Source organism: Melopsittacus undulatus, chromosome 4 (genome assembly GCF_012275295.1).
Source record: "Melopsittacus undulatus isolate bMelUnd1 chromosome 4, bMelUnd1.mat.Z, whole genome shotgun sequence".
In the NCBI taxonomy this organism is placed as follows: Eukaryota; Metazoa; Chordata; class Aves; order Psittaciformes; family Psittaculidae; genus Melopsittacus; species Melopsittacus undulatus.
The window spans coordinates 101,286,076-101,311,617 of NC_047530.1; the positions used below are offsets into that span (position 1 = coordinate 101,286,076).

General features: G+C 46.4%; 1 protein-coding gene across 2 annotated transcripts in view; it reads left to right on the forward strand.

The window, feature by feature from the left end:
* MXI1 (MAX interactor 1, dimerization protein) overlaps positions 1-25,542 on the forward strand; it is a 56,827-nt gene that overhangs the window by 1,991 nt on the left and 29,294 nt on the right. Inside the window, exons 1-3 of one of the 2 annotated variants that reach the window (XM_005154534.3) lie at positions 7,895-8,230; positions 8,878-9,010; positions 25,066-25,095. In XM_005154534.3, coding sequence (XP_005154591.1) covers positions 8,158-8,230; positions 8,878-9,010; positions 25,066-25,095 — 236 coding nt within the window. In that variant the 5' untranslated portion in view covers positions 7,895-8,157. Of the gene's footprint in view, positions 1-7,894; positions 8,231-8,877; positions 9,011-25,065; positions 25,096-25,542 lie in introns of those variants that run through there. The other variant, XM_034062010.1, reaches the window with a different exon arrangement.

Sequence of the window (25,542 nt, forward strand, 5' to 3'; positions counted from 1 at the left end):
TACGCTCCATTTATAAATGCAGCATTTTATGCAGCTCCTTGTTTGGAACTGGAAAATGAGCAGGGCAGCAGGATGCAGGGGTTTTTAATTGCTGTGTTTTGAAAAGAGGTGTTTGCATCCAAACAGCTCCATTCCGGAGCACTTGTTTTCAGTGAAGCTTTCACTAACAATCATCACCGTCGTTGTATTGAAAAGCCTCACTTTTATTAGGCAATTCTGCAAAGCTCTTCAATATTTTAATTTGCAATCAGGACATTTTAGATTGAAAAGTCCCGTTTAACTAAAGGCTCAACTATCAAACGTGCTGCTCAGAACGTGACGGTCGTAAACCAGACAGCTTTTACGTGTTGCTCCCAAACAAAGAAAAATGCTGCTGGGATTGGAAAACAATCTCTGAGCATTACAGGCCCTGTCTAAAGTAGGGAATAGCTGCAGGAGCGGAAGGGTTATATCCTAACATCTATGCATGGCCTTACTGGGAAGAGATTTGCATGCGGAGCTCAGGTTATTGCACTGAGAGGATGCTGTGCCCTTCCATCTGCCAGCACAGGAGTGAGTGCTCAGCATACCCTGTGCTGGCAGTCTGGCAGGGATGTTGGTAATGCCTGGTCATTCCTTGTTACAGTCTCCAACCTGGCAATTAGCAACAATGCAGGAGACCAGCTCAGGAAGGTTTGGTGATGGAGAGACTGTGGCCAAACGTGGTCACTCTCCTGCTTCCTGCAGGATGCCCAGGTCACTTGACTGTGGTGTTACACAGGGCTGTAAGGAGCTATTTTGGTGTTACTCCCAGCAGGAAGGTAGGTGGCTGAGTCACAGCCCGGTTGGGCAAGGTGCTTACATGCAGGGGAATGACAGTGCCCTGCCCCAAGGAAACACAGTCAAAAACAGAGGTAACAGGGAGATGTTTGTGTCCTCATGGCCAGGACAGGGGACGGGTTGGGGCTGGGTGAAGCTCTAGGATGTTGGATGGGATCAGCATCACAGCTGTGTGGGAGCTGAAGGGCTTCAGGAGCCAAAGGCAGCAATTTAAGGAACAGCTGTTATGGCTGGGTGAGCTCCAGAGGTTTTCCTAGTTGTTTTACACAGTTCCTAATAAACCACACTCAATATCCGCATCCGTTCTTCCAAGCCTTTGGTGGCTGTGCCAGGTTATCTACCGTTTTAAAACCCTGTCCCAGGCAGGAGTGGGTCCTGTTTGGTAGAGAGGCAGGCACAGCCCTGTCTTTTGTGGATCCCAGCTCTTAGATATTCCCATATGCATGTCATACCTTATGGTGTTTGAGGAGCTGCGACAAGGCCCTTCTCAGCCTCGAAAACTCACCAGTTTCCCATTTCTGCCTGCAGGTCAGTGGGGTGAGGTGACTGCTGGAGCCTTCCATGTCTAGGGCAGGACTGTCACTTAAGTTTCCTACCTGCTTGATGCCTAGGAAAAAATGAGATGATTTTTTTACATGTATAGGTCCCACATCCCATCATCATGGTTGTGAATAATAGCAGAGGGCTCATGGGTTGTGCTGGATGGTGTGGGAACAGAACCACAGGGCTGAGAGCCACAGAGCAGAGTCAGGGCTATGGCAGGGGGAGAATATGCTTTGGAAGTGCCCTTTCAGCACCAGCAGTGAAACCACCCATGTAGTATTCACTTACCTTTAAAAATATTGGAGTAGAAATTATTTGTATTGCAGTGTTTGTATTACAGCCCTGTTATCAGACTGCTTGGGTAAACGGGAGTATTTTAGCTACTGAAACACAACTCAGTCATTTTTCCAGTTGAGCCTCTGGAAATGAAGAACGGTGCTGCCTGCCTGCTTGCTGCAGTTCTCACTGCGAGACCACAAAACCCAATCCCAACACACCTTGCTAACTGACATGTACAGGTTTCCAAATGACCTGTTTCTAGAAATTTAAGCTTGGTATCTAAGGAATAGAAATGTCACATGAAAAAAAAATTACAGTGGCTGTTTTCAGCAATGGAAGTTGTGCTGGGGGCAGCTCCGTTGGTGTATCTGTAACCTCTGCAAATGCCACCTCATGAATAAGCATGGCTGGGAATTTGTAGCAGCTGAAATGCTAAGAGTTTGGAAGATGTTTTTAGAGAGACCTGGAATAAACTCAGCTGAGGTTTAGTATGTGCCAAGCATCCCTTTTGTGTGTGCGGACTCATGCTTTTGACAGTAGGAGTTGCGTAAACATGTGATGAATTCTTGGGATGGGATGACTTATCTGTAATAGACATGGTATGCAATATATACTGATCTCACTGCAGATACAGACCGGTGTTGCCATATCCTCTTCTAAACGCATGAAAGCAAGCAAGACACTGTATCAGTGGTGTCCTTATTCACAAGTCTAGTAGAGGTGTGCACGCATGGGACAGTGAACTTTGGCCTCTCACAGAAGATAGCTACATCTTCTTTTAGTGCTGGCTATGTTTATTGACCTTCTGACCAGGAATAACAAATGGGTGACCTTAGATTTGTCCTTTGCTCCTGATTAATCCTCTCCGAAGGAGAGAAAAACTGAGCCTTGGGGGTGAGTCAACAGTATCTTCATCATGAGGCTCTTTCAGTTGTTTGTGTGCTGCTTGGGGTCTTTTTTGACAAGCTAAAGTAAAGGAGTATCAGAAACCTATAATTAGCAGAGGGGAGAAGGAGCCGAGACTGCCTTCTGCCTATGTGCAGAGCTCCCATTGAATCAATGAGAGCTGAACACATGGTTCAAGGTCAGTATAGATGGTCTTGGGTCTTACAGTGATATGATATATGGAGCAGTCCGGGGCTCCTTTATTTATATATTTTCCACTGAGGTCACAATAAACCCCTTTCATTCCTCCTTGTTTGTGACCTGGCTGCAGTGATTCATATGTTAGCCACATCCAGGTTGGGTTATTTTGACTCACGCTGTTTGGACCTCAGCATAAAATTCAGAAGGAAGCCACAGCAGGAGAAATGATAGGGCAGAGGTAAAACCATGGGGCTCTGCCAGGAGCGCTGCTGAGATCTGATCATATTCCTTGTCAGCAGAGCATCCTGAGAGCTGGCAGAGAAGCACTTCTGCTGTTGGATGAAGTATCCTACCTGCTTACTTAGCTGAAGGACTATATGATGTTTTTTTGTTTCCATGAGGTCCTCTTACTCAATTTTGGATCAGTCAAGTGACTTAACCAAAGTCACAGAATAAGCCACTGACTCAGGATAAATTGGGGCACAACACAGGTCTGGAAACAGAGCAACACATCTCCTGGAGGAAAGGAGCCAGTAGCCCAAAGGGCCAGTAGACATGTGGCTTTTACCTTATTGATTGGCAGAACTCTGTCTTTGAATCAGAGTGAGGTATGCAGCATGTGCTTTATTCCTCTTTAAACTCCTGGATATCCAGGTGGTTTGGCTCTGAAATGCCTGTCCTCACTAGTGGATGAGTTCCAGGCACCAGTGGGAGTGCTGAAAGGGATTATCTGATGCCTTGTGAAAGAATGAGGCTCCTGGATAAGAAATGAGGCCACATCCTATAGGCTGTGTAGGTCCCTTATGGAAGGTATTGAAGGCATTGGAAGGGTGTTGAGTAGGTGGGACCTGGGATGTTGTCCAGCCTGCTGCTACAAGTCCTCTGATGCTGAGCTGTTATAAGTACAAGAGACCTGGTTGTTACAGCATGTGCTGAAAGGTGGGATATTCAGGTATGACAAGGATGATGTTCCCCTGGCTAGGAAAACAGGGGGTTTATGGTCTGCTGATCTGAGGATTCAGAGAATCTTTTCACTGCTTTGGGAGCAGCAGAGAATTGTTCCTCCTGAGGATCATTATTCACACCTTGCTTGCAGGAGTGTTAGGTGTCAAGGCTTCATAAGCAATATAAAGTCTATGCAGGGTTTGTGCAGAGGTGGGCAAAGGAAGCTCTTCCAAATTCCTTTGCCCACCTTGCCATGTATATGTTTCTCCCAGAGAGTGGATAGATTCGGGGATAGGAAGATTTTAGAAAAGGCCAAAGAAGGGATGGAAAACCATGCAGTTTAGCCAGAGGGATTGCCCTTAATGAAAATAACTTCCACGTTGCAAAGCATTGTGTAATTTCTAAACCTTGTGTCCAAAGCAGAGGGTTGGGCATCTTGTTTTGTGAGGTATGTTCCTGTTCCACCTTTAGCTTAGGGTGTTTCTTCATATGAGCAATTATGCTGCTTACACCTCAGTTTCCCTTCCTGCAGAGTGGAAAGAAAAGAGGTAGAGTCACTGCAGGTTTCAGAAGCTTAAAACATTACTTTCTGGAAAGCTCTTAGAAGATTTCCTTGATGGAATATGCAAGTTTAATGCAAGCGATGGTGATGTTGGTAAAAAACAGACCACATCTGTTCTACTTGATTAAAATAGTACAGCAGCGTTTCAGATGTAAATATTAATTGATTTCTGCACTGCAGATTTCTTCTTGGATATTTAAATTGTTGCTAAGGAGGAGGGAAAGGCTATCAGGGAGATTAACAAATCCATTATTAAGGCTGGAAATGGAGGGCTGCCGAAGTGCCATTTAATAAAATGTAAAAAGCCCCTTTCTAAAGGGCGAAGCAGCAGAACACACAATGAAAGTGAATCACAGCTGCCAGAACGGATGCCAAGCAGCAAGCACTTATAATCAGAAAACTGTACTTACAGATCATTTGGAGCCACTAAATTAAATGATCTCATTCTCCCCTAAAATATTCTTCCCTTAGTCCCTCCCCAGTGTTGCCTGTGGATTGCTCAACCACATTTAAAATGTGACTTTTGGGGCTTTTGGTCAGCAGTCGAATAGCATCGGGCTCTTCTTGCCATTCACTTTCCACCCACTTTTGTTTCTGTCACATACAACTTTGGCATTTCGCAGGCTGACCTGCCCACATGAGCACTTGGGATGGCAACTGAAAGGTTTAGCAGATCTGCTTGGCTCTGCTTGTCTGCCTCTTTAGGGCTCCTTCTTGGGGAAGATGTCCCACAGCTCATACTCAAATTTGTCTTTGTTTCACATAGATTTTTTCTTCTAATTGTACATTGTTTACTTCAGAAACAAAGACTTGGAAGCTGAGCTGATGTGTAAATGGAAGAGCTGATGCTACATCGTTTTCACGCAGAACTGATCCTGCTGTTACTTCATTCCAGTGCTGATTTCACTCACCATGTGTATTGTGTCCCCCTCCTTCTTACTCTTTCATTTTGTATCTTAAACTTTGGCATCAGGAGGCTAACACTTTGATATGCTCCTAAACTTCCTCTCCATTTTCCAGCCATGGCTTTCCCAGGGTAATCTCTAGAGTGGATTTTCTGAATATGCCATCAGAAAAGCTAGTGTCAGTGGATGCTGACAGGAACTTGTCTTGCAGAGATTTTGGGGCTTTGTCATGGGTTTTTTAGTGAGGGAAGGTTGGGGGTTTATGTTTAGTATTGCTAATCCTGAGAGGCAAATGGCTCCCTGGTTTTGGAAGCAGGTTAGAGGAAGCATAATTAGAGCCCAGAAAAGTACTTGCGGAAGGGTATGCACACCTGTGTCCTTTTCCCTTTGTGAATAATCCAAAACCATACAAATAAGTCCCTGAGACTGATCAAGTCTGAAACTTTCCACGTGATTGTAACTATCTGCTCTATCAGCAGTTCCCAGCATAGAAAAAAGAGGTGGAGAGAAAGAATACTCCCTTCCCTGAGCTCACCTCCAGGCAAAAGCCAATCTTTACAAGAGCTGTAGTTGGCTCAGGGTAGGTATGTGAATGGAGGCTGTCCTGCCTTAGTGAGGGCTGGGGCTTGCTTTTCCACAGAGCAGGATGAGGGAGGCATGACCCCGAAGGTGTCCCAGCTTCCTGTACTCTTCAGTGATCCCATCTTAAAAGAAGCAAAACAAATCAACCCTTTGAGATTGGGAGATGAAAAGGGCTGTGTAAGAACTGAATGGTGCTATTATTTTTACCTCCATCAGCTGCAAGCCTGCAGTTTTCTGAGGAAACCTCAGAAATGGTGAATCAGCAAAATGTGTTTAAAGAAAAGTTAGCTACCCTGAATCCATTTTTTAGGCCTTCTTAAGTTGAGTGCTGCCAGCTCTTGCAACTTCATCATGAGTCTCCAGTACTTTGTGCTTTGCTTAAAGCTCTTGCTATCAGACAGGACCCATTAATTGATACTCTCAGGTTTTCTGGGGGTTTTAAGGTACTTTTCCAGGGTACTTTTTACCCATCCTGATGGAGGAATGTTTATAAATGTAACCTGTCATAGCCTAAAGGTTCAGACCCATGAAAATAATCCCAATTAGACCTACAAAACAGTCCTTGGAGGGTTTCTAAGTCAGTATCAGTTTGAGATTCAGATTGTTACCCTGAACCTTCTGATTCTGATTTTGAATGCTCTCTGATTGGGCCCTTTTTGAGAGTAGATCAAATATTTCAGAGACCGGTATCATACAATTGAATGTTAACAGGTTATTAAGCTCTATTCCAGCAAACGCTGAAGCTGGTAAAATCCAGAGTTAAATAAGTGGTCTCGAGGGCTTGTACCTGTATGAAAATCAGGATGTAAATACTTGATTAAGGTGCTGAGAAGAGTGATCAGACTGCGAGGTATAGATGTGACAGTATTTGTTAAAACGTTGAGTGGTCACCGTTCTTACTTGTTTACGTGCTGCTTCAAATACAGTGAAGATTGCTGGCTGTGACATCTGGCTATCCTCTCAAAGGGCTGTGTTCACATTAGGAAATGGTGTGAGGTCCCAGAGCACCTTCAGTTCCATCTCCACAGGCGAGATGTGGAAAGCCCCTACCCTGTGGCTGCTGGTTTTCGTTTTTAGCCCCTTTGCTTCATTCTTGCCACAGTCCTGGCACTTGCACAGCCCTGGCTGGTGTCTGCAAGGGGAGGGATGAAGTGGCTGCAGGTCCCTCCTGCCTCTGAGGCCGCTAGCGTGTTGGTGGAGCATGGAGCTCAGCCTGCAGGTGGTGGCCCGGGGGAAGCTGTGGCACACTCATCACCCCTCCATTTACAGCTGGCTACATGGGTTATGAGTGCCGCTGGGTTTGTGTCACTGATGCACCAGTGCTGTGAGCTGGCAAGGAGGGAGGAAGGATGGGACAAATCACCACCACGTTAGGGCCTGGTGAGCACAGCCTCAGGGTCTGGGTGCGCATGGAGCCATCTCCTCAGGGTCTGGGTGAACATGGAGCCACCACCTCAGGGTCTGGGTGAATATGGAGCCATCTCCTCATGGTATGGGTGAACATGGAGCCATCACCTCAGCACCTGGGTGAACATGGAGCCATCACCTCAGAGTCTGGGTGAACATGGAGCTACCACCTCAGAGTCTGGGTGAACATGGAGCTACCACCTCAGAGTCTGGGTGAACATGGAGCCATCACTTCAGCACCTGGGTGAGCATAGAGCCATCATCTCAGGGCCTGGGTGAGCATGGAGCCTTCACCTCAGGGTCTGGGTGAGCATGGAGCCTTCACCTCAGGGTCTGGGTGCTCAAGGAGCCACCACCTTAGGGTCTGTCCACCACCACGTCAGGGCCTGGACTTGGGCACAGCCATAACCTCAGGCTCTGTTTGGGCATGGAACCATCACTACAGTCATCATGGCACACAGCCATTGCTCCGGGGGTGTTGGGGGGTGGTCTCTGCACCCGCACTCATGCGCGCGGGTGGGTGTGCGGTGTCCCTGTGCGGGGGCCGCAGTGCCCCCCCGCCCCGCAGTGCCCGGCCGCAGACAGGAACTACATTTCCCAGGTATCCCCGCGGGCGCGCTCCCGTGAGCGCCGGGCAGAGGTAAACAAAGTGGTGCGGGGCGGGGCCAGGGGCCGGTCCTGCCGCGGGGCTGAGGGGCCGCTCCGGGTGGTTGGGTCCTGGCAGGGCCCGGTGTGGGGTGAACCCGGGGCGGGGCCGGGCCACAGGACGGGTGTGGGTCGGGAGGAGCAGCTGCCTCCGCCGGGAGGAGGATCCCGGTTGTTCCTCCGGCGTTTCCTCACGCGGTCCCTCACCACCTCCGTGCGCCCGTCCCAGCAGAGCCGCCCCCTCCTCACCTCCGGTACGGAGAGGGCTGTCGGTGTGAGGAGGCCCGGGGGCTGGGGAGAGACGGCGATCCCGCGGTGCAACCCCCCGCTGCCGCCCCCGTTTCCAGCGAGGGGGCGGAGGGGGGCCCGGGGCTGCGGAGTGTCATGGAGCAGGTCCAGATGATCAACATCCAGCGGCTGCTGGAGGCGGCCGAGTATCTGGAACGGAGGGAGAGAGGTAATGGGGGGAAGAGGGGGTGCAGGGATAACAGCCGTGGTAATGGGGGAAGCGGTGTTGGGGTCAGAAATCCCCGGCGGAGGGGTGAGAAGGGATCAGAGCAAGAGTGTGCTGGAGGAGGTGAACCCTGTCAGTGAGGGGTTTGATGAGGGACAGGGCTGACCCGTCCTTGTGGAGGTGGTGGCTGAGGTGGAAGGGAGAGAGGAGGTGATAGAGGCGGATGGAAGGAAAAGTGGTGTTTGGTGTCAAAGTTTCCCACCAGGATGGTGATGGGTGGCTCTGGCTTTGCGGAGACCTCGGTGGCATGATGAAATGTGCCTGGTTTGCCCAGTTCAGGTAGCTCAGACAGGAGCAGAGACGAGGTGCTCTCTGGGCTGTCCTGATGTTCTCAGGTATTTAAGTGGTGTTGTCCTTCTTCCAAGGTTGGCAGAGCCTGTGTATTCCCCTTCCTCTTTTCTGCACCTCCCAGTCCACTTCCCTCTGAGTACATCATCAGTCATTTCCCTGAGCTGTTGTGGTTTGAAGAGCCTCCCCAGCCTGGCTGACGGGGCAGTGGTGAGGCCTGCCTGCTGCTGACTGCTGTTTTTTTTTCTCCCTCCTTGGTTAATAACCTGTTTTTTATGCCCTGCTTGTTGATTTTCATGCAGAGTGTGAACATGGCTATGCCTCAGCCTTCCCCTCAGTTCCAAGTCCTGGACTACAAGACCCAAAGCCCACGCGGAGGCTGAGCCGGGCAAGAAAACACAGTGGCAGTGGCAGCAATGCAAGTCTTGCCAACAGGTACGATGTGGGCAGGAACACGTGGGATGCAGGGATGATGAAGCTGGAGAAGAAAGCTGGAGGCAGAGGGAAGAAACTTACCCTGTGGGGAAAAGGGGAAGAATCTGAGGGGGGGTTCAGAGCTGGGAGACTCAAATACAGTGTCCATTCTAGGTCCGTGGCACTGAGAGCAGAGGGGACACAGGGGAGCTGTATCTGAAGTGGCACTGCCAGCTGTCTCTGTGCCAAGACTCAGATGCTGCAGAGGGAAAGGGAATAGGGAGATCTGTTCATAGGGTTGAGGGAGGAGGTAGGCAGTAGCTACACCCATTACATACAGCTGATGTCTTTCCAACCCAGAAGTCACTGCTTTTAAGGGATAGCATGCATGCAGCCTGGGCGCTCTGGGATTGTAATGACAGGCATGATTTGAAGCAAGGAAATGATATTTTGAAATGGATCCCCTACAACAAACGGGGGAGAGGGAGATGACTGGCTGCTATGTACAACATGTTAAAAATTCAGTTCAGGAAAACGAAGCTGTCTTTCACTCTGCCTTTCAGGGCAGTGGGGTTTCACAGCTTTCTGATTGCTGGGTAATTGTAGAACTCCATGTTTTGACAGTTCTCTTATTATACAGTATTTCTTGGTTTCTTAAATCTTGAAGAGACAACAGGGTTAAGCCCGTCACTTGGTGCTGTGATAGAATCTGCCTCTCCCCTCTTTTTTTCGGTCCTTTTGGTTTTCTTTCACTCCATTCTGTAGGATTGTTCAGACCTTGTTGAGACCTTCTGGGATAGAGAAACTTCAGAAACAAAGTATAATTTTGAAAATGTATTTGCAAGCTTGCTTTTACTGCAGCAGGGCTTGTGCAATCCATAAAATAGTGGCAGGTGGCTCAGGTGATTAAAGCTTTCTTAAGGCCATTGGGAAGTGCCTGTAAAGGCCTAAGGGAAAGGTGCCTTTGCTTGCAGTGATTCTGCTTCGGCAGCATTTGATAATAAAGGTTCTTTGAAGTGATGTTAGGACACCTTGCTGTGGGGAGGTTTTCTTCATCAGGATCAGCATATCCAGAGCTTTTTGTGTGCTATGTGTTTATATTTACTTCCATCCTTTATCCAGCCTCTCCTGATTTCAGAACAGCTGTAGTCATTTACTTTTTCCCGTGAACCTGAATCTCAGTGACTTTGTCTTGGGGAATTCTGGCAAATGCTGAATTGAGATACACATTTTTCCCCTCTAGATTTCTCATGTACTCTTTTTCCATCCCACACCTCTTTTTCTCAAAGGCCTTTGTCATGGCAACCTGCCCTTCTCCAGAGGGGGGCTGGAAGCACATCCCCCTCAGGAGCTCCTTAGCATGGAATCCAGCAACCTGTAGGCTGGAGGGGGGTGCAGAACACTCCCTGTCCCTGGGGTCTCGGTGCTCTCATGGGGCACCTTTCTGTGCTGAGACCAGCCCGCTGGGCTGACAGCACTGAGTATATTGATGTGGGGAGAAAGGCGAGAGAAGCAGATAAGATACTTTCTAGTGTTACTTAAAACCATCTTTATTCAAGGAATATTGAGGCCAAATAGATTATTTGGAGTGAGATTGTTACCCGGTGTGATGCCTCCCATGCTTGTTTCTGCCTCAGGGAGTGACCAGCGCCAGGTCTCCTCCAGGCAGAGACCAGAGTGGGTGGGTCTTCTGGGGAGCTCAGATCTTATAGGCACAGTTGGAAATGGAAGTTTCTTTTAGCACAAGTCGTAGCAGCTTGCACTTGCTGTAGGAGATGGCAGGCCTTCCAGATGGCTGCAGTGCCGGGAAGTGACAACTGTGAAGTTCAGGGGGCCTCCAAATTCACTGCAGTGTGTTTTGTGTGACGCTGAGTATAGCATCAGTCTTGTTTAAGGAAGACTCTGTATCATCCCTTCCTGTTAAAATCAAAGGGACAATTCAGTAAGTTCTGTCTAGTGGCGGTTGAATGGACTTTGAATTAAACATGAAGCCTTGATGAGGGGTAAAACTTACATTTCATGTGTGGACAAGAGATTTTCTTAGATTTCTTTTGTCTCAAAATGTTTAATTTTGAGCATAATAAAGAAATGATGCCTTTAGATCTTGTGCAGGTCTTGTCATTTAAAGCCTCCTGTAAAAATGTCTTTTAAGCAACCTTGCAAAGCACAGTTTTCTTTTTCTTCTTTATTTATACATTTTTAGAAGTCAACATGTATGTGTTGCTGTTGGTCTTTATTGAACCAAATAATCCATGATTATGTGCTTCAGCATATTTATGGAGCCTGGATTCTGTGTAATTCATAGTTTAAATCAAAGTGTTTCCCTTCAGGATTTGCAGTCCAGACACGGGCTCTGTGCTGTCATGTCATGAACACCTAGAGAAGTTCTGAGGAGCATGTCATGAACACCAGCAGAAGTTCTCGATGGTAGTGGCAGAGTAAATCTTATTCTTATAGAACTGTGATGGTCTCCCAGTCCCAGCGAAATAGTTCTATTTTCTACCCTGAACAGGGGTGTGCAGATAAGGGGGAAAACATTGCCTCAGTATTTCTCATTTTCATGATGCATTTTTAAGGGGAATGTTTTATCTCAGTCGTGCAGCTGGCAGCAGATATTATGCAGAGGGCTTCCCCTCTGCAATCCTCAGGACATTATCTGTACGGATGTGCAGTGTTTTACATGGGTATTTTAAAGACCTCATGTTGCAATCTGAGGGTTAAAACCTGACTATATTTAAAACTATGCAGTCTTGTTTTAGTCAGGGGTATTTAGGTACTGAAACTGACCCACCTGCAAAAATATGTGGAGAATTGCAGTCTTTGTGACCTGGAGTTCATAAGAAACACAGGAAACTTTTTGTTTTAAATCCCGTGTAACACACTGCTAAAAGCAAAACCCCAAGCAGCTCAGTTAGCCAAATTTTATTCAATTAGTATTTAATTTTGCCTCTTTTTTGCATTTGCTCTCGACAAAAATATCTTCTGTTTTTTTTGGACTGGGATTAAAAATGAACAGAGATTTATTGTAACACACAGGATCACTGATTTAATGTTTAGTCCTTCTGAAGACGTTTGTGGGGCAGAAGCTGAGCTCTGTAAACTTACAGGAGAAGTGAAGTAGCCTATGCTGGGAGTACAGTTCTGTGGGCACAGAACATCAGTGTCACGGGAAGCTGCTCTTAGGGACCCTCCATGTGCTGTTCTAAATGGACCCAGTGATTTGAAAGGTTCATTATAGTTAGTTAGGATTAGACTGGTTTGATATTTATACATTTTGGAAAATAATTGAGAAGACTTTTTAATCAATTTAAATCGTTGTGTCAGCAGGAAATAAAATGAACAGCAGGGATGCAAAATGATTTCCCCCCCCCTTCATACAGTCAGTTTAATGAAGTTAAGATTTATAACAGAATCTGAAATTACGTTGCAATATTAGATTGTCCTTTGTGTTTTGTTTTTATTTAGCCTCTCAGGCATGCAGAAAAGCCTGTTAGTTTTTGGCCTGATCCTGGGGAAATGCCAAGCACCCCCCCAGCAGCACTAGGAGCCCTCAGCTCTCCCGGGAGGCCTGTGTTGTTAAGGGCACTCAAAGAATCTATTGCTCAGTTCCATGGGGAAGGGTTTGATCTCTGTCCAGTTTCTTTTTCCTTTCACTTTCCTCTCTTCCCATTATCCTCTCTTGTGTTTGAGGCTACTTCCCAAAGGCCTCTCAGACAACTGCAGCCCAGTAGCAGGTTGGAAGCAGCAGCTGTAATGGGCATGGTAAGGCATTTTGGACACGGTATCTTGCACATTTGGGTGTCTGGGTTTCTCTGCTCTTCTGGCTATTCTAGTGATGCAGCTCATTTTCTCTGTTGTTGCACTCTCTTCTGCTACATCTGAAACTTTTTTTACACGCTTCTAAATCCCATCACTTGGTTTTGTGCTTAATCTTCTCTGTAGCCCTCCACTCTCATAACCTTTGAAGCCGTTTTTTGAGGGTAGGAGTGAGCTTTAAGCTTAATTTGCTCACAGTGTCCCTGGGCAAGGATTGAGAAGGCAGGTAGGTTTGCATTAGGTGCCTCATGTGATGGCTTCCCGTGTCACAGGCTCACTAACAGGGATGCAGAAGCTGGGAGGATGTAGCATGTGTTGCTAGCTGCAAGTCAACCTTGGCTGGCTGGTGCATGAGAGCCTGATTTCCCAGAGCAGCAGTTCTGTACAACTGTACCTCACTGTGCAGAGGAGGAGGAGTAGGGGGGTTGCTTAAGCACGGTTTTAAATATATTACGCCTTTTCTGTCAGAAGAGGTTCCCTGCCCCCCCATTGCTCTGAAGGCTGAGTACCTGCCAGTTTTCAGTCCTTCCTACAGCCTCTGGAGTTAGGACAGTATTGATTTCACTGCAGGAGAGGAGGCACAGCAGGCTGAGTGTCTCTTGTGTCAGAGATTCCTGAAGGAGCGAATCGCTCTGTCAGCCCCTGTTCTGCACAAAGCCCTTGCCCCTTGCTTCCCATCCCAGAGATCTGGTCTCTGAGGCTTTTTGTTGACAGCTTTGCTGCTTCCGTTCCTGTATCAGTTATTTGTTTCTGGGTGATACTTGGGTTATTTGCTGGTGAGTGCTTTCTTTTTTCAACCACTTGCACTCTGGATCACACCTTACTCCACAGCTACTGGGAGCTGAGTTTTGAGTTGCTGTGTGTAGGTGGGTTAGAATCTGACCCTTGTGTAATATGCTTGGTATAGAGACTGCTTTTTGTCTCAAGTCTTGTAGTGCCAGGGAGCTTTATTGATGGCTCAGGACTTGGCTTTGCCTCATGGAGTACAAATCCACGTGTGTAAATCAGAAAAGGGATGAGATTTGCTGTGCCATGTTTTGATTTATGCCACATTTTGGTAAATGTACAAACAATGGGATTACTATATGGAATCTTCATGCTGCTGTTGAAATTTTGGTTAAAAAGAGTTGGAGGTGGGATCTTCCAGGAGAGAGCAATATATGAATATGCTAGTTAATTTTTCAGGAAAGGAAAACTGGACATGGCTGAGCTGTTAAGGATTGAATCCCACTGTCCTGCAGGTTTGTACTGGAATACAATTGATCAGAGCAGGTTAGCAGGTAGGGCTGCAACTCCACACTGTTCGGCCTCTGCACATCCCATCTGCCCATTTGGTATAATTTGCCCCATTGCAATTTGCAAGTGTAGACAAGCAAGTCATAGTGATGCTGGGGTTTCTGTACCTGCTGGCAATAAGTTGTGCCTTTCCTTGTCTCTGCTGATCTACATCAGAAGCTGAGATCCTGCCAACAATTTGGGAAGAAAAAAGTACCCCATGGAGGTGAGGTTTTGTATGCAGCATCTTCTCAGTGATACTTGGCTTTGCAGTACGACTGGCAGCTTACCAGACAAAATACAAAAAGGGAGGGTGAACCCAGCAAATGGCATGAGAAGTATAAACCCCACACCCTGGAGAGGAATGAGGCCTCCAGAAGTGCTGGGGCTGATGTAGCAGTTTCCATGGGGGATCCCACCGTGTTCCTCTTTGTTACCCTCTTTCTTGGAGGGCTATAAAATAAAGATAATCCTGCAGAGCTGCAGTTCCTGCTTTCTTTTGTGTATTAGTACCATAGCCATGCATAGGGAGATCTGCATGGCAGGGAGTCTATGCAGAAACCCATGAATCTGGGATGAATTTATACTTTGATACCTTCAGCAGGTGTAAAATGTCATTTGTGGTCTCTTTAGACTGTCTGAATTATGCCTTTGTATAAACTAGAAGCAAGCCCAGCTGTTGGTGTTGATGTGACTTAGCTATAACTCACCACTGCAGTATCACTGTGCTGTGAATTGTCACTTGGTGTGGCTGAAGGGTTGTGAACCCTTTGTCCTCCCAGATTTGGGGGCTTCTGCTCCAGGAGCATGTTTTGCAGCAGTGGGACTGTTAGTCAGGGCTCTTGCTTTACATGCTTCAGCACTCTACCCAGGTAGAGCTGTGCTGCAGTTGATGTGGGCTGGTTTGCATCACTGACAGCAGACAGCAGCGCTGGTGCAGTGACAAGAAACCTCAGGTTTTAGTTCTTCGGCTCCCAGAGAGATTTGGTGCTCTGGGATAGTGGGGAGGATATTTGGGCTAAACCTAATCATCTGTTCCTTGAATTCCCTCATTTTCTCTCCCCATTATATTCAGTGGACAGTCAGTTCTCTGGTTTAAGTAGTATTCCTTGTTTGTCAGGTGTTCTGTTGGTTTCATCTTCCACTCTGACCATGTTTGTATCTTCTCTGTGTAATGCCTCATCCACAACATCTGCAGGGGTTTATTGTTCATGCTTTTGTTTAACCTGACCTGAGCTGCTACTTGACAGTGTATTGGTTGTCAGCTGTATGTTGTTTCCTTCTGCTCTCCTATTTGTAGGTAAGACTCTCTCCTTTCTTGCTCCTGTTTGAGCTTTTAAATCCATTTCTCTTTTTGACCCAACCAGACCAGTTGGTGTCATGCTGCTGAATTTTCTTATTGGAGTGCTGAGTTTTGCTCATTGGAGTTCCTGCTGTTGATCAACTCCTGATCCCTCCTGACAAACTTCTATCCAAATTCAAAGACTGACATCTTTTTGTTCTCCTCTTGGGAGTGTTAGCTCCTACTGCCTACCCCTTTTGAACCAACAAAGATAGGATTTGTTTTTGTTGACTTATTTTGGGCTCACTTGATCAGAGGCAGCACACTTGGCTGGCCTTTGCCTGCATCTCTTCTCTATGAGACACTGCCTTGTTGATCAGCTCAGAGGGAACAGGCCTGCTTTTTCCATCCTGCTGGATATATTCCCATCTCTCATTTCTGTGCTCCCTACTGTACTTCCATTCTCTGATATAAAAGTGATTTCACTTCAGTTCTGTTGGTGTATGAATTCAGTTTGAAGTAGCCTAGATGATTTACAACATTATCTCCATTACTTGTTTATACTTCCCTGCTTGCTCCTGTGACAAGCAGACATGTGAACTGAGAGCAGTTCTTTTGCCTCAGTTTTGATTAAAGTTCCTCTGGATAAAATGGTCGATTATTTTCTGAACTCTTCTCATTTATCTCTTTCCATCTGTTAAACCATCAAGAAGGGAAAAGTTATGTGAAGGGACAGATGACATTGGGATTGTTGTTGAGACTATTACTCCAGTGGTCATAGCCCAGATGCTTGGGCAGCTGTAAAGCAATATATAGACGTGGTCAGGTAATATGGCACCAGTTCTGGTTTGCTTTTAACAGTTAGGCTACAAACTGCAGCAGTTCATGAACTGCTTCATAAGTAGCTTGGCCATCTGGGAACAGTGGGAGGTAGCCACCTCACTGCCCTCATGTTAGTTGCTGCCGCTTGTGAGCCAGAGCTGTAAGAACAGAAGAAATCGGAGTTCTTCTGCTTTTCTCAGCCTTCCCAGATGCTTGATGACTGCATCCCTGTTGACAGATACAACCATAGACATCAGGACATCTGGGTTCTTTTCCTCATTTTCTTATAGTCTGTGTGAGCTTTTGTGCCTCAGTTTCCCTAACACAATGTGCAGCTAACAGTACTGTTGCTGTGTATTCCTGGTTTTGCCCTCCCTTCATCTCCAGGTGCAGTATTGCAGCAATATCATTGTAACATGAGAGATAACTAGTAAGTCTAAATAGAAGTGAAGAAAGTCTGGCCTGGCCCACAGCCATACAAATGCCATCAGTTTCTTTTCAAACAAAGTGCATTTCAGTCAGGTGGTGTTTACTCAGAAAGCCTCCTTTTCCTCAGTGCATCTGAAGGCAGTTTCTTTAGGTCAGAAGATGCATGTTGCAGAGAAGTATGTGTTCCCCAAACAGACTGCTGCTCCGCAAATGACATTGGTAGAGCTATTTCTGGATATGACCATCTTCCTCGAAAGGGTAATGTAATGTGTGGGAAGAAGCGTGGTATAGGGCAGAGGGCTGGCATGCTGGGCCCTTGGATCATTTCCCAAGTCTGCTGCTGAAAGTCTGCAAGATCCGGGCACGTCAGATGACCTACATGGGTCTTACCATCTGTACATTACATGGTTTCCACCATCTGTACATTGGGGTAATGCACACACTTTTCTAATCCTGTTTTCAGGAAGCAGAATCAGTGTTCAGGAACTTGTGGCTGTTTGAAAGAAGATGAGACTTAGGATCTTATGTTTTCTAGGTAGATTTGAAAATTGACTCTTGTGTCTTTATTCTCTTCTGTGAGTTACTGTGATCTCTCTGTCATGCAGGCACCACCAACTGGTAGTGGTTTTGATGTGGCCTTGAAAGAGACTGAGTTGCTGACCATGCAGTGAGACTTGTGGCGTCTGCTGGAAGTCAGCGGGCAGGGACTGCACAGAGCTTCGTGGAGCATCAGGTCCCACCGTGCTCTGTAATACACTTGAATATTCAACAGAGAAAACTTTGTTAGCAGAGATATTAAGGTGTTAGCAGGGGATAGATGAAGTGTGTGCCTCATTTTACTTAATTTATTCATGTTGTTTCAAATTACCTGCTTATGATCACGTAAGGAGGTTTGTGTAGGGTGGCACTTGGGAGAGACCTGGAGGACAGCGCATACCTGACACTGGTGTGAGGAAGTGTCTGTATTTTGCTGTTCTCATTCTGTGCTGTGCTCTTCTCTGTTCATGGGGAGCTTGGAGGTGAAGCCACCTGAGGTTGATCCTCACCAGGTCATGAAAAACATGGTTTTGTCAATGTATTAAAAACAAGCAAAGTCAGGAATCTGTCTACAAGTTCAACTCGCGTCATGGATCATAGACAGGAAGCTTGCTTTGATGAAGACAAAGAATATACCTTTTCCTGACCTGTAAGAATCTACCTAAATTTGGCCAAGTTCTAAGTCATTATAGAAGATGTTGGCTGCTGCACCTCCAAGGGAGGTGGGGTAGAGTTTCTCTGCTGAAATGATGAAGATACCTCCCAGAATGAACATACATCAGACTTTGTGTCTGATCTGTGTGCACGAGCCCCTTCTGGTGTGGTTACTGTGGACAGGAAGGGAAGGAGGTGGTTTCTATAGGGCCTTTGCTCACTTGTCACAGAAGTTAGAAGGCAGATGAATAGAGCAGTGAATGGAGCAGCACACTGGAGAACTTGCTTCAGTCTTGGCCTTTGTCAGCAGCCCTGTGTGCATTCAGCAAGTACCTTTTACTCTGACTTGTTATAGGAAACCCACAAATAGTATATTCCTCATATTGTGACTTTTTTTCCTCCAAGAAATGAGCCTGGGATCTGAGCTTTGGAAGTGCTGATGATGCATAGCCACAAGGGTTCACCAGTGGGAGCTGTGCTTTGAACATGTAAAGTGGCCCAGAAAACCAGGCCCTTGGGGGTCTGGAGGCACTCAAAGGGACGAGAAGCTGCAACTCTGATCTCCCTGTTCATTAGCTTCCAATTTGGAAAGCGAGGACGCTTGACAACAAACGTGCTTGTGAACTGCCTGGCTGCTGCTCTGGGTGAGCCTCTCGAGAAGCCTGGAAGGAAACCACCGGTTCTGTATTCAGAGCAGGGCTTGGCTTGAGGCCACACGTTGAACAATGAGGAGAAAACAAAATATTGAATAGCTGCTTGTTCAGCAAACCCAGTTCCTCTTGGCTGTGCAGGGCCCTGCGTGAGGGAGTGTATGACATGGGGCAGTTTTCCCTTGGCACTTGGAGCTGGGACAGGCTCTGCACACAGGGTCTCGGGTGGGACAGGAGAAGGCACACTTGCTCCCAGCCTGTACAGTGGGAGGGGAGCCAGCTGGGAACCTCTGTGCTGGCCCCAGATTGCAGCAGTGAATGCAAAACAGCATTCTTGCTGTTGTGTGGCCTGGCTTGGAAAACACTTCCCCTGCAGAGACCTACCTTGTGCTGCTTAATGGGCTGTTGGTCTGGTTTAAGGGAGTCCAGCTCTGGAAGTGGGAGACACTTATGGTGTTCAGCAAGGAGGAGCTGTCTTCCTGTGCTTTCCTCCCTTGTGCTGAAAAAACAGAACATGCACCAGCAGAGCAGTGTGCTTTGTTTGGGACTGCAGCTACAGTTTCTTCCCCACCTGAGGGTTATGCCTGGTGTGTCTGTCACGTTGGCTTTATCAGTAAAGTAATAGTACTTTGCTCTTGGCTCCCAGTTTAGATTCTTCGCTGGCACCTCATGCAGTGATGCCTGAGAGTATGGTTGGATCACTTGGCAGACAGTGCACAAAGCATGAGGGTTGCTAGGGTTTTTTTCCCTATTCAGCTTACAGTAATTATGTAGTTTGTCTTTGACCCAACAGCACATGATGATGTGTTGACGCATCACGATGACACAAATATACTTATTAGACATCTCTGGGATGCCTGAGAACAGCAACCCACTGATGCAAGCTGTGTCCTGGGGTTCAAGGAACCCAGGATAAGTACTGTGCTCTGCTACAGAGTTCTTCTGTGACCTTGGGAAAATCACTTGGAATTTGTGTTGGTGTTGTTTCCCTGCATTAAAAGGTAGGGAAGAGTTAATTTCTGAAGTAATGTCAACAGAAATAATGATTATGAGGAGCAGGTACCAAACTGAGAGGGGCTTTATAAATACTGTAGGTGGCTTTGGAGACATTTACTTCTTTAAGGGATGTGTGCAATGCAGCTTTAGAGGTTGTTTTTGCCTGAGTGTTGCAGGAGGCTTTCAGGACACTGTACAAATCCAGGGGTAGGTGGCTTCCTGCACTTGTGAACCACACGAAGGAGCTCTTTGAGCTGAAGACAGACTGTGGGGCCATTTCTCCTTTTCCAGAGATGAACAAACATGAACAGGTGCCAGTAATGCTCTGTCCCCTTCTCTGCTGGAGACAGAGAATGTGAACTTTGGAAAGGGTCTGGCTTGATCCTGGGAAAACAGCTTTGATCAGAGCCCTGGGAGGAATCTGATACCATGTCCATCTCAGAGTGACAGAAAAACTAGCCAGAGTTTGGGGCCAGGTTAATCTGGTGCATCGCCATTGACGTCAGTGAGAAGGTGAAACAGTCTGTTCTGTCTCCTTACTTCTGCTCCTTATGGAGAGGCATTTATTCTGGACCTTGAGACCAAACAGTGTGGGGGCATCACGGGGTGGTGATGACTAAGATAACTTTTGTCTTTAGTATTGCTTGGAAGGAAGCATTCTGTTAGAGTTACTGATATGCAAGGCTGAGCTGAAGCACTTGTTAGACTTGAGGCTGGTACTTGCAAAGGGCACAAGGACAGCAACAGCAGGACTTCTGCTCAAGCTATGCCGTCTCCTGTTCAGGTGAATCCCACTCCTTACTGTAGGAGCTCTTGGCAGTGTTGATCGAGTACCATAAGCTGCTGTGTTCCCAACTAAGGCTCCTGTGCAGCCCTCTGAGAGCCAGGCTTCTAGTACTGTCAAAGGTGAGGTGGTTTAGAAACTCAGGCCTTCAGCATCTCCATCTGTGGAGGAAGATTTGACTCTTGCACATCTATCATTTATCTTACTGTTGGGCTGAAAGCCTCCTGTGCTGTTACTGGTGGAGCTTCTTCACAGGCTTCCCAGTCTGTGGCTTGTGCAGTTGGTTTTGTAGACTACTCATGGTGTTGAACTACTGCTACTTGAAACCCTGGCAAGACACTGAGGCTCTTCAGCCAGTAAATTTTGTTGTGTGGACACAGGTGGTTTTAAAATTGAAAATAGCTGTTGGTCACCCTTTCTTTTCAGTTATTCTGTTTTGCCACTCAGCTGCTTCCAGTAGAAGTCATTTCTGAGGAAGAAGTTGCATGAAAGAGAGAGCAGCAATGTAGTTCACAGGTTCCAGAAGGGTGGGTTGATCTCGACCTGGGGAATGGAAGAAGGCATTTCCTGCAGGGGAATTTGGTAGCCAAGTGAATGAGTATCAGCAGAGCCAGAAGGGGGGAAAGGGCTGTAGGAAAAGAACGAGATTGTATGTGGTGTGATGATGCATAAGCAGCAGAGGTGGCTGAACCTGAGTGAAGAAAGACAGAAAGCAGGTGGCCTGGTCTGTGGATGGGTGTTCTTGCTGTTTCAGGTACATGATTCAGGTAACTGTGCCTTGGTTTGCCCAAGCTGATGGAATATTTCTTTCCTGATTTATCTCTTGTTAAAGCAGAATGGGATGAGTGAATTTGGAGGAGAAACATTGGCTGTGTTAGCATTGAGGACATGTATTGGAAGAGGTCATTGGAAGTGATAATTTTTATTCTCACTGACCGCTTAACCTGGGGGCAGTACTTAGGGGCAGCAACATCTCCTGAGCTGCTGGTGTCTCTGTTGTGATGGAGCTCTTGGAGTCCTGGGCTCCTCTGGAGCTGGGATCTGCTGCCAGGTAGATATAGGAGGGTGGCCAGGTACAAGGAGATGACATGGTCATTGGGTCTGGATGCCATCTGTGTGTCACATACTACAAGGAGCCTGAATTGCTGTGCTTTCACAACAGAAAGCAGTAAGCTCACTGTGAAGTTAAACCAAAATGCAGATACACTGCAAATGCATTTGTGAGGCTGTTTATCAATATTAAATGTGTAAACCAGAAAGGTCAGCAGTGTTTAATGTCATGTGGCAGCTCTGTGATTTTAATTACAGTGAAAAACCCAATGACAAATGAAATCAGTGCTCCTGTTCCTCCCTGCTGCAGTTTATTTTGTTGGCTTACCTGTGCTCTGGGAAAGTTTGACTGGATCAGCTATGGTAGGAGATTTTATTTATGGAAAATGGGATAAAGGGACAAATCACTCACTATGTTTGACTCACTGGGGAATTCACTGTAGCTTGATGTTTCAGGAGCACCTTGTTAAAGTGCTCGATAGGAAGGTTGCAGGCAGAATCACAGCGACTGCTGCAAAAGGCTTGTTGCATCTGACCTTAAATTAGAGTGACTGACAGTTGGTGCTTCCCTGTTTGTTCCTATTTTATATGCAGTTGCAGGTATCTGGGATAAAGAGGGATAAACTTCAGTTTCTTTGCTTTCAGGTTCTTGTTTAAAATCAGGGCTGCTCTCCCGGTTTTGTTGTTGTTTGCTTGGCTCCTTTACATTCAGCTTCTAAAACTCTTTCTTGATCTTTTCCCAAGCTGTTCTCAGAATGCACTCAGCAGGATCTTTCTCCTCATATAACATTCCTTCAGTTTTTAGGAGTAGTTAATCACTTTGGGTGTTCAAAATTTATTCTTAAAGAACTGCCTGCTGTAGAAACCTGACTTTTAAATGAGAACCCTGCCAACGGTTTGTGCTTGAGCCTCTTTTATTGCAGCTGAGCACCAGTATGTGTGCTGGTGCTTCTTTTCCTCTGTGAACATGTCCATACCTGTGGTTTCAGCTTTGCAGGTGGGGCAGGGTCCTGCCTGCCCTGTGTGGGTATCTGAGTTCCTCTGGCTTGTAGTCCATTCTCAACAGCAGTGCCCTTATGTCACTAGGTGATGCAGGCTGTGGCTGACTATCCACAGCAGCAAAGCACTGTCACACTGAATGCATGCATTCCTTGCTGTTGTACAGACAGCATTACAGGTTACCCTGAAACATTCCCCAAGTGCTGCAACAGTTTATAGCTGTGCTGTTCATCTTGTACCCATCAAAAAGCTGGCTGTAGCAAATAAGGGTAGAGCTTTGGTTTCAGTCTGGTGATACTCTGGAGGTTCTCAGCTGATGATAAGCTCAGCTGGGTTAAAGAGTTCCAGTTACATGTGTTTCTGTGCCTATTTAAAAGATACTTTTTTTCCTGAATGTAGTATCAATAAGAGGTTCCTGTAGTTTACTTCACTGGCAGCACTGTCCTTGTTTAACTCCAAATAAATCTTAGTAACATGTGCAGCCAGAAGACGAGGGGAGAAAATGAATCTCTAGAGCAGGAGCTTCAGAAAATGGAATGAATTATGAGCAGAAGAGAGAGGGTTTTTTTCCCTGTGTCCATTGTCCAAGCAAAGGGAAACTAGCACAGAAGAGTCACTGATTGGTGGTAGTGGCTTGGGTTTTTTGCCTAAATTTAGATGAAAGGAAAAAATAAAACTTTTCCAGATTGCCACAGTAAGACCAAGCAAAGCATAAGCAGGTAAGAGAAGTAACATCCTTGTAGGATTCATCCAGCATTGCTGAGATTCTTCCCTTTGCATTCAGCTTCAGTGGGAAAGTGGTGGGGGGGCAGTTGGGGTTTGGTTTTTTCCTTGCCACAGATATGGTTAAAAGTCACAGCATAAATTTCCTGACTTGGTTAAAAGCCTGTGACCCCTCTCAGTTGTCTTGTTCATCAGAAGGCAGATAGGTAATAAAGCATCTCCTGTGTGAGAGGAGTAGGGAGAACCTGCTGGTTTAATTTTGTTCACAGCAGTGGGCCAAACTTTGTTCTTTCGGTGCTGGTCTTGATAATTGGCTCGATATAATATAGGAATTCAAGGCATTACATAGCTCTAGCTTCATAACAGCTAATGGCATAGCCAAGAAGAGGGCAAAGTCTCCTGCAGGAGCATACAGTAAATAAACCAATAAGCATGTTCCAGAGAACATACAGGCAGTGGTTTGAACAGGCCTCAGCTCAGCTTTGGTGGCTTAATTTGTGTCCAAGTTGCCTGGACAAATGGATTTTGCCAATTTAGACTCCATGGGGGATATGGGCTTGATTTGGGAGACTTTCTGGACTAAATATTATGTTCATGTTTCTGATTGCTGGGAAACAGAATTAAGGAAGGCATCCTCTCCTTTTGGGAGGGAATGAGTTCCCTTTGCTTTAGGGGTTTGTCTGTATGTGCCCTGCCTTTATAGTATCCCATACCCTGCTGTGCCCAGACATACGGCACCGTTTTGTTTTACCTCTGGCCACCTGCAGCTCTCAGTCACAGCTAAAGCTCATTTACCTTGTTTTTCACAGACATCCTCGGCTTATTCCTTGTCTTCAATGAGGTTCTGACACCTGTTAAGTGCTCCTCCTCCCTTTTTTTGGAGAAGCATTTAATTATGAGAGGGTTTCCCTTGGAGCATATCCTCCATTCAGTTCCCTAATTGTAGAATTCTCTATGGGATTCTCCAGATGGGGGATAGAGGATAATCTTCTCAGAGCTCCGGAAGAAATGTGATGCCAAATTACAGAAAATAGATCTTTTTTTATTAAGCTCTTGGGCTCCTTTTATTTTAAGGTGACCTTCTGTTAAAGAGAAATTTTGGATAAATGTCTATCTTTTTTAAATAATCCTCAACAACTTTACCTGGGTTACTAACAACATCCTTAGATTAGGAATCCTGAAAGGATTTAAGCTTTTGGCCACTCATGCTGCCATCACAGAGGCAGTGAATGAGCAGAATACACTCATCAGTTTCCCTTTGGTTTTAGTTGGTCTCATTTTCCAGCTGTGAGCTCTAAGGGGAGTGCTGGCAGCTTGCTTGGTGTGGCAGGCAGGTATAAAGACAAAGATCACTTTGCAAGTGGTCACAGGGCTACTTGATAGGTCACTCACTTCCCTGCGAGCTGGTGCTTTGGCAGTGCAGTTTCATACCCCTCGGGTTTCTAGGCATCCTAAAAACGCTACTCAGAACCACTGATGTTTGCAAACACAGCAGTGCTGCTGTCCTGGTCAAATACTGCCCCAATCTGGTTTTTTTAAGTTTGCTAGATCTAGTGTGTGACTGCTGAAGAGCTCTAGGGGTTGTTCTCTCAGAGCAAATGCTGCAGGAAGGCTCCCATGTATTTGCTGTGCTCCATGAGCTCCTGTGTTAACAGCTGATACCAAGAGTTTTACAGGGTGAATGGAGAAACAAAAGCATAAAGAAATACAACTACAGCCCTGTAGTGAGCTGGTGGGAGAGCCAGAAGCAGTCTGGAAATGGCTGACTCTGGTCCCCTCTTCTAATCATTACTTCTTTAGGATTTTGGGTGCATTTGAGCCTCTAGGGAGCACTTTATGTAGCACCAGTAGAAGTGCCAGCTTTGCACATAGCAGATAAATACCAGAGGGGAAGAATCTTGTCGGCAGAGATGCTGAGGTTATAGCTGTAGATCTGAACATATGTAGTTGCTTGGCTTTAAGCTGGATGTGCCACAGGGGATGTGTACAGCTTGCAGCAGTTGAACTTTGATGCTGAGAGGTCAAAGGCGGCTAATCCAAATTTTTGTTTGTCTTCCAGGTCTACGCACAATGAACTAGAAAAGAACCGGTGAGTAGCTGCTGAGCTGGATTCTGAGTGTGATGCGCTTTAACCTTACACATGCAGGTGCTGCTTGATCAGTTTAGCCAGCTGTGAATGGCCACTCCTTTTAAAAGTCGGGGGGAAGACACAAAAAGGTCTGAAAAAGAAGTCTTGGTTTTGGTTGTTTTTATTTCCCTCTGAAAAGGCAAGAAGTGACCCAGTTTTGTGACTAATCTGTATGCAGAGTAAATACTCTGTTCTTCTCCTGATACAGTGAAATCTGATTGGGGCACTTTCCATGCTTGAGGTTGCTACGGAATCAGGTTTCTTGGGCCCTGGGTAACACGTGTTACCGTGAACGGAAGGGCAGAGCTCTGTGCTCTATACCCTCTCCCTGCCACCCCTCTGCTGGCTGTGACAGTCACTGTGTGCAGAAGGAAAATACCATTGTCCAGAGGCTTGGGGGTCCTGTGG